Source organism: Palaemon carinicauda, chromosome 27, assembly GCF_036898095.1.
Source record: "Palaemon carinicauda isolate YSFRI2023 chromosome 27, ASM3689809v2, whole genome shotgun sequence".
Taxonomy (NCBI): Eukaryota; Metazoa; Arthropoda; class Malacostraca; order Decapoda; family Palaemonidae; genus Palaemon; species Palaemon carinicauda.
In genome coordinates, this window is record NC_090751.1 from 43746471 (window position 1) to 43759593 (window position 13123).

The window sequence follows — 13123 nt, forward strand, 5'->3', positions numbered from 1 at the left end:
CCTTAGACACTTCATCTCAAACACATTCAATTTCTGTCTCTCCATCACTTTCATTCCCCACAACTCCGATCCATACATCACAGTTGGTACAATCACTTTCTCATATAGAACTCTCTTTACATTCATGTCCAACCCTCTATTTTTTACTACTCCTTTAACTGCCCCCAACACTTTGCAACCTTCATTGACTCTCTGACGTACATCTGCTTCCACTCCACCATTTGCTGCAACAACAGACCCCAAGTACTTAAACTGATCCACCTCCTCAAGTAACTCTCCATTCAACATGACATTCAACCTTGCACCACCTTCCCTTCTCGTACATCTCATAACCTTACTCTTACCCACATTAACTCTCAACTTCCTTCTCTCACACACCCTTCCCAATTCTGTCACTAGTCGGTCAAGCTTCTCTTCTGTGTCTGCTACCAGTACAGTATCATCCGCAAACAACAACTGATTTACCTCCCATTCATGATCATTCTCGCCTACCAATTTTAATCCTCGTCCAAGTACTCGAGCATTCACCTCTCTCACCACTCCATCAACATACAAGTTAAACAACCACAGCGACATCACACATCCCTGTCTCAGCCCCACTCTCACCGGAAACCAATCGCTCACTTCATTTCCTATTCTAACACATGCTTTACTACCTTTGTAGAAACTTTTCACTGCTTGCAACAACCTTCCACCAACTCCATATAACCTCATCACATTCGACATTGCTTCCCTATCAACTCTATCATATGCTTTCTCCAGATCCATAAACGCAACATACACCTCCTTACCTTTTGCTAAATATTTCTCGCATATCTGCCTAACTGTAAAAATCTGATTCATACAACCCCTACCTCTTCTAAAACCACCCTGTACTTCCAAGATTGCATTCTCTGTTTTATCCTTAATCCTATTAATCATTACTCTACCATACACTTTTCCAACTACACTCAACAAACTAATACCTCTTGAATTACAACACTCATGCACATCTCCCTTACCCTTGTATAGTGGTACAATACATGCACAAACCCAATCTACTGGTACCATTGACAACACAAAACACATATTAAACAATCTCACCAACCATTCAAGTACAGTCACACCCACTTCCTTCAACATCTCAGCTCTCACACCATCCATACCAGATGCTTTTCCTACTCTCGTTTCATCTAGTGCTCTCCTCACTTCCTCTATTGTAATCTCTCTCATTCTCATCTCCCATCACTGGCACCTCAACACCTGGAACAGCAATTATATATGTATATGTATATATATATATATATATATATATATATATATATATATATATATATATATATATATATATATATATATATATATATATATATATATATATATGCATATTGATCACCCCTATGTCCTTCGTACATAGGATAATTCTAATTCCAATGGAAAAAGAAGAGGACAACATATTAAGAATGTTAAAGCAATGTCAAACTGACACCAGTGACGCTAGTGCTGTACAGCGTGATCATTGTTATATTTAGTAAATCAAGTTATTTGAAAATGTGTAATACTACGCCAATGAAACTTTTCTTTGTAGTTATTAATTTTGCAAGAAATATTTCTTTAATTTAGAATAACCAGCAAATCAAATATTTATGATATAAAGAAAGAGAAAAACTTTATCTTGATTTTCTCTAGCAGGCCACTTTCAAAATCAAACGGGCCACTTTTGGCCCACTTTAGGCATGCTGTTGGACGACCCCGTTAATAAATATTTGGGACCCTGAACAGATGGATATTAGTCCTTCTGGGGAACGAGAACCAATAGATACGAAACAATCAGAATTAATAGCTTTCAATTAAAGGAAAACCCTTTGAGAATGCAATTATGGTTATAAAGGTTTAAAGCTCATATATGAATGGCAGAGGCAAGGGGCAGTGACAAGAAGAGCTGCTTACCATAACTAAAGTCTCTCCTACCATTTCTAAGATAAAAGTACCCACTGAACAATTATAGTGCAGTATATAGCCTCTTGAGTGAAGTGTTGTCCAGTGTATAAGGACAGAGGGGAATATGGAAAGAATATTCCAGACTATTCGGTGTATGTGTAGACAAATATGAAATGAGCCATAAGGAGAGAGGGGCATCCAATGTAGTACTGTCTGGTCAGTCAAAGGACCCACTAAAGCTTGTCGCACACTGAGCCGGAACGGAACCGCCCGATCAGAACCGAAACGTCCGATAGAAATCGAAAGCATACATTCTTACCTGGCTGCGCACATTGGGCCAGAACAGAACGGAACCGACACAGTATTCTTTGAAAGATATTTTTTCTGAAGCGTCGGTGGCGTCTGACAGGCTACGCATGCGCAGAACGACTGGAGCGGTGGTTTTGGTGAGGGTTGCTGAGGACTTCGGAGGCTAGTGTAATTTCAACCAATATTTTTCTAATGTCAGGAATTTGACGAATGTACTTTATTAACAATGATGTGAACTTATGATTTAATACAAAGAAGTTTGGAGTGATTATTATTATTATTATTATTATTATTATTATTATTATTTCTTTTTTGAAAACATATAAACGTCTGGCTTATGGATTCGATAAAAGATTGATATACAGAATATCTAATCATTGCAATATCAATTAAATAAAAACTCAGTTATGATTAAGGAAAACTTCCTTCGTTTATTTAAAATTCTGCGTTGGTTCCGTTCTGTGGCTTCTGGCTCAGTGTGCGCGCTGGACGTCGTTTCTGTTCTGTTCTGAGGCTTCGGTGGCTTAAGGGGCGGTTCCGTTCCGGCTCAGTGTGCGACAAGCTTAACTCTCTAGCGGTAGTATCTCAATGGGTGGCTGGTGCCCTAGCCAACCTGCAATTCCCTAGATACTTTTCATATATACATATGACCAGTGCCCAAGCTCCTCTCCACGCAAGTTAAGACCAGGGAGGGAAGGGCCAGGCAGTGACTGCTGATGACTCAGCAGGTAGGCATATATGCTCCTCAATACTCCCCCATCCTTAGTTCACAAGGATGGTGAGTGTGGAGACGCTACTAGAATCTATCGAGCTTGAGTGGGACTCGAACCTCAGTCTGGCAGATCGCCAAGCAGGTACATTTCCAATGGGATACCACAACCATTAAATGGGTAAGATAATCCGTCTGAATATGATAGACTCTTTACCTCTATAAGAGTTGAGGGGAGTAGTCTTTCAACTACAGACGATTCACTGTGCTTCTCCTAACCCACAAATTCTTCCTTCGCAGTCAGACATCTGTCACGCTTACCAAATCTTGAAGGCCAATGGAATCCCCGATGACCACATCGTTGTCATGATGGTCGATGACATTGCAGACAATGACCAGTAAGGTTCAAAAATTTTGTTATCACTTCTTTCGCTGAGTTAGCAAAGGCTTAATTATCTCAAAACTTTGTAGAAATTTACATTTGCTCAAACATATAGATTATCTTAGAAGCCCTGTTCTTGGATGCTGGTTATCGAAATAATATACACTTTGCAAAAATGTATATATATATATATATATATATATATATATATATATATATATATATATATATATATATATATATATATATACATATATATATATGTATATATAATATATATATAATATATATATATATATATATATATATATATATATATATATATATAATAACACTTGAAATTTAAAGCTAAACTAGACCTTAGACTCAAGACAAAAAGACACTTCAAGAATTATACAATTGACTCTAACACTATGGGAAATAAACCATAGTTACACTTGCATATAATTAACTGTTACTCTTACAACCTTTCGGCTCACACAAGGTTAGCGAACAGTTAAGTAAAAATAAATGCACTTCACTTTTTAACCTAATAACACAGGGCCAGTCACATAAACCAATTAATTTTTACAATATAAACTGTACTTAGAGATACAATGCACTTCTTTCAACTTAAACCACAAACATTCTAATGTTTGAAAATTGATTTAAACTGATTAAAAATATAAAAAGGTGTTTAATTAACTTCAATCTTATTGAATCTATAATCATGAATGATAAGAATTTCAAGGAATCCTTAAAGTTCGTCATATTTTAATGAAAGAAAGCTAAACAAAAGTTGAAAGATTTAAGATTGGTCTAAATACTATGATCTAAACTCTGACAGGAACCCCTACCCCGGCAAGATTATCAACCACCCTTCTGGCGATGATGTGTATGCTGGCGTCCCAAAGGATTACGCTGGGAGACATGTTACCGTTGAGAACTTCTTCAAGGTCCTCAGAGGAGACGCCAATGGTCTCCAGGGCATTGGCTCCGGAAAGGTCATCAACAGTGGCCCCAATGACAGGATCTTTATCAACATGGATGACCATGGCTCTCCAGGTCTCTTCTGCTTCCCTCACGAAAACATGATGGCCAATGACTTTGCCAAACTTGTCAAGGAATTGAAACAGGACAACAAATTCAAGGAGGTATGAACTAGTCTATGCTTTGAAAAGAAACCACGTTTAACTAAGGAACTATTCTTGGATTTTAAACAATTAACTCCGACTGATTTATAGTTGAGAAGCAATTAATGTGGGAATTTCGATGTCTCTTTTCAGATGTTGGTGTATATGGAGTCCTGTTACTCCGGATCCATGTTCCAGGATCTCTTCCCCGATGACATGGGATGTAAGATTTTTTACCTTGCAAATGTTATCTAAGATTCAGACTTGCTTAACAAATGTTTGGTTAATGTCTGACACTAGATGATGTCGACACCTAAATGGTAAAACGAAATGGGCAAAAATTAACATTGGCAACTTAACTTTAGATGAAAGAAACAATTGAAGAGACTAAAAGGATGTATCACAATTTTACCAATGATAGTAAAATCAAGTAATGCCATTAATAAAGTTCTCCATTTTGACTGTATCATCACGGTATTCTCTCATTCTTTTTTATATCCAGTTTACTACAATAATCACATTGCCCTTTATTCTGGTTGTCTCTTTACACAGCATGACTGAAATATAAATCGTCCCTATGATGTTCCGTTTCTATTACAGTCTATGCTCTATCTGCGGCAAGCCCTTACGAAAGCTCTATGGCAGCCTACTGCAGTGGGCCTCTGGCCACTTGCTTGGGTGATCTCTTCAGCGTTAGCTGGATGGAAGATGTTGAATCTGTAAGTCATTTATTAAGCAGTAGGAGTGCCAAACACTGTATAGCTTTAAACCAATGATCATCTAAAAATTAATTTTTTTCTTGAAGTATTTGACGCAATGAACGTAAGATATGATTAGTAATATAAATATTAACGACCTTAAATGCAACAATGATGTGCATGCACTCATACCCAGTTAGCTTCTCACTGAATATTTAATGTAAATTTACTATCATTCCAGTTGGTTCATTTGAATTATTCCGGACTCTAAAGTACCCTTCTCAAATAAAGAATATTTTCTTTCCACACAGAAAGATCCCAGCACTGAACTTCTGAAGGAAAACTTTGAGATCACAAGAACCCGTACTGACCTATCTGACGTCCTGCAGTGGGGACAGACATCGATCGAGAACGAGGTAGTTGCTGCTTTCATGGGTGGTAAGGGATCAAACACCTCCCCAGTCAAGAAATACACTGCTGAAGAACGCAAGGTAAGTCACAGTGATTTTTTGGTGTTACAAGAAAGCGAATAATTTAGCTGCCTGTTTTCAGATGGATTTGATAACAAAAATTTTGTCAATGACATTTTCTAATAGGAACCAAAAGGATTAAATGTTGTAGATGATATCATAAATAAATAAATGTTACTTTTTGTGTACTGCATAGCTATTTTCTTGATTACATGCAACAAAGGCAAACTGAAAAGGTTATAATCCTTGCCCCATGTTTCTCCAATTTTATTATAGGCAACTGCTGTCCCAAGCCAAGATGTACCTTTAATCACCTTGCAAAACCAACTGAAGTCTGCCAAGAATCTAGAGGAGAAAGCACATCTAAGCAACGAGATTTCCGCTCTTAACAAGGTTAGTTAGATTTGGAAGCATTGTCTTTTATAAACATAACTTTTGAAATTATATGAGGTTTGAAAATCTCTGCCGGCTGGAAATTATTCAAGGTCACTAATGTTACTATGGAAAACAGATTATTTTTAGAATAGATTATATTTGATTTCTCAAGTTTGTAAAAGAAACAAATTATATCTATTTCTTTACTTCTTAAATGCCTTTGGCTATGATATTTCATTATATCTAGTCCCAGATTAAGATATAAATCTATTAGTCCAACTCTTTTCTGTGATATTTATAATAATGTTTGCGGACCTAGAACAGGTAAGAATGATACTTGCCAGGGGCCATGATAACCACACAATTTTGTGCTTCTTCTCACAGAGACGATCCCTGGTCAAGCACGTCATGGAGAAGATTGCACTGACGGTCTCTGGAGATGAGAAATTGGTGAAAGAACTCATGACAAAGAGACAAGAGAAGATCACTGCCTGGGACTGCTATGGGGATGCTGTTGATGCCTTCCACAACAACTGCTTCACTCTTGGAAAGGTGAGAATTTTGATATTAGACTTGATGAAATATCCAGGCGTGGATGTTTTTGTATGTAAATGTAATTATGGTAATAAGCGTGAAAAGGTATCTGAAATTCAGGTCACCATGATTTTAAACCTTTTTTTTTTTTTTTTTTTGTATTCTCAGTTTCGTATGAATCTTGGGAAATATACAAAATATTATATACAATATATAAATCGATATCTTCGGAAAAACCGATCGTATTTTTTTTTTTTTTTTTTTTTTTTTGTACATAAGATAGTTGGATAATCGTGAATACCTTGTTTTTCTATGCACAGAGCACATACGCCTTGACTGTCGTGCCAACACTGCTCAACATGTGTGAGGCCGGATACAGCACCAATGCCATCGTTGAGGCAACCAAGAAAGTCTGTGTCTTCCCAACTATGCACAATGCCTATTAAATAGGATTCAGTTGCTTATCCACATCTATTGTCAATTAGTTTAAATGATAATAAAAAGAAAAGCAATCTGGTCACTTTTATTTGCCAAGAAACTCGTAGTAAGGCATTTGTATGTGTGATTACCTCTAAGAAAAAGAAGGAAAATATTCCATCTGTTGGTAAAATTCACATATTGTGTTAGTCTATTTACCAAGGCACTTCATACAAATTTTGGGGGTTAGCCAACATTAAACAAAGAAACTAAAGGGGACCTTTCCTCTCTCTGCTCCTCCCAGCCTGACTAGGGATTCAGCTGAGTTTGGCTGGTACTGCTATGGTGCCACACCCCACCCTCCTATATTATCCACCACAAATGAAGTTTTAAACGCAGAATCCCCTACTGCTGCTATCTCCTCGGTTACAAAGGCGACCGGAGGAAGCAGCAGGGCCTACCTGAACTGTGTCACAATCGTTCGTCATTTATTCCTATTTCTAGCACGCTCTCTTGCCTCTCTCACATCTATCCTCCTATCACCAAGAGCTTTCTTCACTCAATTCATCCACCCAAACCTTGGCCTTCCTCTCACAGTTCTCCCATCATCACCCTCTTTAGCAGACAGCCACTTTCCATTCTCTCAACATGGCCAAACCACCTCAACACATTCATATCCACTCTAGCTGCTAACTCATTTCTTACACCCGTTCTCACCCTCACCACTTCGTTCCTAACCCTATCTACTCGAGATACACCAGCCATACTCCTCCTTAGACACTTCATCTCAAACACAATCAATTTCTGTCTCTCCATCACTTTCATTCCCCACAACTCCGATCCATACATCACAGTTGGTGTAATCACTTTTTCATATAGAACTCTCTTTACATTCATGCCTAACCCTCTATTTTTTACTACTCCTTTAACTGCCCCCAACACTTTGCAACCTTCATTCACTCTCTGACGTACATCTGCTTCCACTCCACCATTTGTTGCAACAACAGACCCCAAGTACTTAAACTGATCCACCTCCTCAAGTAACTCTCTATTCAACATGACATTCAACCTTGCACCACCTTCCCTTCTCGTACATCTCATAACCTTACTCTTACCTACATTAACTCTCAATTTCCTTCTCTCACACACCCTTCCCAATTCTGTTACTAGTCGGTCAAGCTTCTCTTCTGTGTCTGCAACCAGTACAGTATCATCCGCAAACAACAACTGATTTACCTCCCATTCATGGGCATTCTCGTCTACCAATTTTAATCCTCGCCCAAGCACTCGAGCATTCACATCTCTCACCACTCCATCAACATACAAGTTAAAAAACCACGGCGATATTACACATCCCTGTCTCAGCCCCACTCTCACCGGAAACCAATCACTCACTTCATTTCCTATTCTAACACATGCTTTACTACCTTTGTAGAAACTTTTCACTGCTTGCAACAACCTTCCACCAACTCCATATAACCTCATCACATTCCACATTGCTTCCCTATCAACTCTATCATATGCTTTCTCCAGATCCATAAACGCAACATACACCTCCTTACCTTTTGCTAAATATTTCTCGTATATCTGCCTAACTGTAAAAATCTGATTCATACAACCCCTACCTCTCCTAAAACCACTCTGTACTTCTAAGATTGCATTCTCTGTTTTATCCTTAATCCTATTAATCATTACTCTGATATATATATATATATATATATTTATATATATAGATATATAGATATATATATATATATATATATACAGTATATATATAATTTAGATATATATATGTAATATATATATATATATATATGTATTATATATATTATATATATATGTAATATATATATATATATATATATGATATAGATATAAATATATATATATATATATATATCGATATAATATATAGATATAGATATATACATATATAGATATACATGTATATACATATATATATATATATATATACAGTATATATATATATATATATATAGATAGATAGATAGATAGATAGATAGATAGATAGATAGATATAGATATATATATATATATATATATACATACGACCAACATACCAGAGACATTGGTCATAATAAAAGATAATATGGAGAAATGTGTTTTTATTTAATTGTTTAGTGGAAACTTGTTGTTCCGGGAAAGTTTCCCTAAGTCAAGAACAAGATCAGCAGGGGAGGAAAAGGAGCACTATCACCCAAGGCACAAACACCCTGTTAATAACTTTGATTACGGAGTTCTTATACCTTCACTCTTGAATGCTGAAAAAGAAATTGTACTCTGTCCAGAGGCCTGAAAAATTCCACACGTAAAGTAAAAGTAATTTGTTGGCCTTCTGTAGCTTTGTCAGGTCTAATGTCATCTACACTCTTAGACTCTGTTTCGGCTTCGTCCCAGGGATCCCACTGAGATGATGGACAGGAATCTTACGTTAAGTAATTATATAGACAATGACACTGGATAGGAGCAGTGATGTAGCGTAAAGTAAAAGTTAAAGATATGGATCTTTACATTTGCAGCATAGATTGAATACTGTCACTCGCTAACACACTATTATTCTTAAGTTACGTAGACTTGCTTACTCCTTCCAAAATATCGAGTATACTGTCCCGAGATCAAATATTCATAATATGCATAATATAAAGTGATGAAGGAGTAAAGATACGGCGAGGTTTAATCAACCTAATCTTTCTTTATTACACAAATTTACATTAAACGAAACGGACATCTTAACATCAAACAAACACAAAATGTAATAAAAGAAATGAAAAATAATAATAATAAAAAAATATTGCTGCTTAGACTCGTGGTCTCTTGCTATGATTAATGATTGAAATGGGGTCAGACACGTGGCCCTGTGACCCCTATGCTAGTCTCGAAAGCAAAAATTATTTGCAAAAACTTTACACTCAGTCTCATAAAAATAGCCCGAAATATGTAACAGCCAGCTAAACCTAAATCAAGTACAAAAAAAAAATCAATTTAAGCTTAATTGGGGGAAAAGTAGTGGCCACGTGTTATTACCTGCACTCCTTACTTGGAAGACAGCCCTTGTCCTCAAATGGCTGTTGATTGAATTGCCGTTGACCGAATAGTTGCACGGTTTGCACCCTTGACTGGCCAACCCCTGGAATCCTCACTTTTGGTAGATAGGGTTTACCAGGCTCCTTTTCTTCCCTATCTCCAGCTGAGGCACAAAACACAAAAACTTCTTTATTTGGTGGGAGTACAGTTGTGGGGTGGAGGGCGAGCCAGAGATGTACTGATTAACTGACCACTGACCAGGTTAGTCAGCCGGTCACAAATACGGCTCCTGTACGAATGGGGCGACCCTTAGGCCGTGAGTGTTCAACTGGCTTCACCTCACCTTCCAAACAAGTAAGTGTCATGGTGCCATATCGGGGTAGGGCAATGTATTGTTGTAAGAGTGAGGAGGAAGCAGGATTTTGTACAAAATACTTAGAGGTATCTTGCTGTTCCTAGGGAATATACATATACATTAATCCTACCTATTCTGCCTTGCTAAAAATTAACAACGTATATGATTAATTAGCAATGGGCAGGTGTGATGGACATACATCTTAGAATTAACATACCTTAATCGGTACTGAGAAGCTGCATTCAAGTCAACAGTGTTAAAATTATATTCAAAATCAGTTTGATAATTTATCGCGACAAACGTAGTTTGAGGAAAGTACCACTGGAACCACCGTACGCCGGCGTAAGGCTTTTCTTGTGCGTGTTTGCCATGTAACGTCACGGACATGACGTACGCAATTGTCAACAAGTTTAGTTAGTTTAAAATAGTTCTCCCGATGTTTTGGTAAAGAAAACATAAAGAAAGTATGGGAGCGGAAGTTTAAGGGGTAACAATAATATCAGCAGAGCCTAACATAAAAGGAAGAAGAAGAGTGAAGAAAAATTCTTCACAGATAATGCCAGGGGTAGACTCATTCAATCAAAATAAAAGTATAAGACAAAATTTACAAATGTATTGTGAGAAAACTGCCGGTGACAGCTAAGTGAGCACTAAACTATCTATTTCTAATTGATTTACATCACACAATGGGGTTACAAAAGCAAAGGTTACCGATGTAACCATCGATATCTTTGATATGATATTCAAATATTGTGATATGAGTAACTAATCCTCTCTGCCGTTTCCAAAGCATCATTACAAATGCCGAAAATAATTCTAGAATTGAACTATTCAAACAAGTTTTAAAGAAAGTAATGATATCTATATTGTTTTAGGCTATAATGTTTGGTAAATTGTTTATATTGTTTCCACAGTAATGTTTTAAAAAGGATTAGATATTAGATTTAGCTCATTCAGTTTATTTGCATTGTTGAAAATAAAGTCAAATTAATTGTTAAAATCTAGTAAATTAACTCTTTCATTTGAAATATATCAATAAAAGTCTTTAAATATAAGTAATTAAAAGTTATAAAATGTATCCCAAATTATCTTTTTCTTGGCAATCAGTTATGTAATGATAATATAGGCGATAAAAGGAAAACAATGGTAGTATATTTCTATATGCGTGTTAGTGAATGGCTTTGTGCAATTAACATGTTAACCAAAAGCGATAACTTTTAGCATGTAGTCTATTTGTTAGATATGGCTGTGATATTCAATATCATATAAACTTTGAGAAATGTAGCACAATTTTTATGAGCTATTTCCTTCGCACCTCTAAAGAAAAAATATGTGACTGAAATTGTATAGAAAATAGATAGCCTGCAGACCTGGAATTGCATAACCAATTTTGTCATATTTTAGAAAAGACCATTGAGAAGGCCATCGTTTCCCTATAGATTTTATTGGCGGTAGGCTTAATGAATGTTGATATTATTATTGGTGGAAAATGTATTACATTTTTTCGAATTAATCTGATATTATTGTACGATAATTTTGAGGGGACAGATACGATATTTTTATGCCAGGATACGATAGTTCGGCCAGAAAATCTGTCAATCCTTTTAGTGGACTGCCAGGTTTTCTAAATGAGAAAAGTCCAACTTCTAATCAACAGAAGCTTTAAAAGGCCAACCCATTAGTAGAAAAAGGCCAAATATATAGTATTTTTTTTTGTCCGCCTTTTTCCATATTACTAAAAGCCAACAAATGTTTTAAAAGGCCATATTTGATGTTTTTTGGCCTAATAAATGCCAAACTGGCAACCCTACCTTTTACCCACAATGCAATGCGTCACTCGTAAACTTCCAATGTTAGTTGAAAGTTTGTTACCTTTAGTTACCGTTTTCGCGAAGTTACATTCCATTAGTGTCAGAAAAGATTGCCGCAGTAGTTAATTAACCATTACTTACTGAATAAGCGAAGGCACATTCAAAGGCAATTTAATTGTCATTTACAGCGTAAAGAGGCTACGATTCCTTATGCCAAGCGGAACCACTTGAAAGAGATGTTCCTTAACCTAACCCCGGACTGTTTCAAGACTACGGTGTCCTCTTGTGCCACGGGTTAAAATCATTCCTGACCTGCGTCGAAGCCCGTTTAGGTACGTTTTTCCTTATAAATTGTAACAATCGCATAGAAAATGTTTACTGTTACTTTAGATATAAAGTTATGTCAAGTTATGTATGGATGAATATTCTACCGAATATTCATGGGTTACAGGCTACCCTCTCCTACTAGGCCTACTGTAGGTCCAGATTCCGGCATTGAGAGAACGGTAAACTTTACAGAGTAGGGAAGCATAATGAAATTCACGAATTTACATAAGGCCAGCACCAATCCCAAGAATCTTACTGTATAATTGTTCTATTTAATCAATAGAGCCAGTGTGTTTGGTAACTTAGGTAAATAGAAAGAGTGTGTGTATGTAGTTGGGTTGGACAGGTCGGTATTATTGTACTGTATTACAGGGCAACGTATCCTAGGAAAATAACTACTTTTTCTTATAGATTAAATTACGCTCTCTTCGAAAATGACACTCATTCCCGTCGCAAATGAATAGTTTCAGAAACACACACACACACACACACACACACACACACACATTATATATATATATATATATATATATATATATATATATATATATATATATATATATATATATATATATATATTATATCCTATGATAATGGGGGACCCCCAGTGGGAACTCCGGTTTTTGGGTGGGGAAACGATATATAAACGTAAAACAAGC

At 36.4% G+C, this 13123-nt stretch overlaps 1 protein-coding gene across 1 annotated transcript in view; it reads left to right on the forward strand.

Moving 5' to 3' along the window:
• The window catches only part of LOC137621177 (legumain-like), a 7998-nt gene extending 993 nt beyond the window's left edge, over positions 1–7005 (forward strand). The window contains exons 2-9 of the mRNA XM_068351592.1: positions 3239–3336; positions 4147–4453; positions 4586–4655; positions 5033–5151; positions 5442–5621; positions 5877–5993; positions 6360–6527; positions 6830–7005. Coding sequence (XP_068207693.1) covers positions 3239–3336; positions 4147–4453; positions 4586–4655; positions 5033–5151; positions 5442–5621; positions 5877–5993; positions 6360–6527; positions 6830–6955 — 1185 coding nt within the window. The 3' untranslated portion in view covers positions 6956–7005. The remainder of the gene's footprint in view (positions 1–3238; positions 3337–4146; positions 4454–4585; positions 4656–5032; positions 5152–5441; positions 5622–5876; positions 5994–6359; positions 6528–6829) is intronic.
• The last annotated feature ends 6118 nt before the right edge of the window (positions 7006–13123 follow it).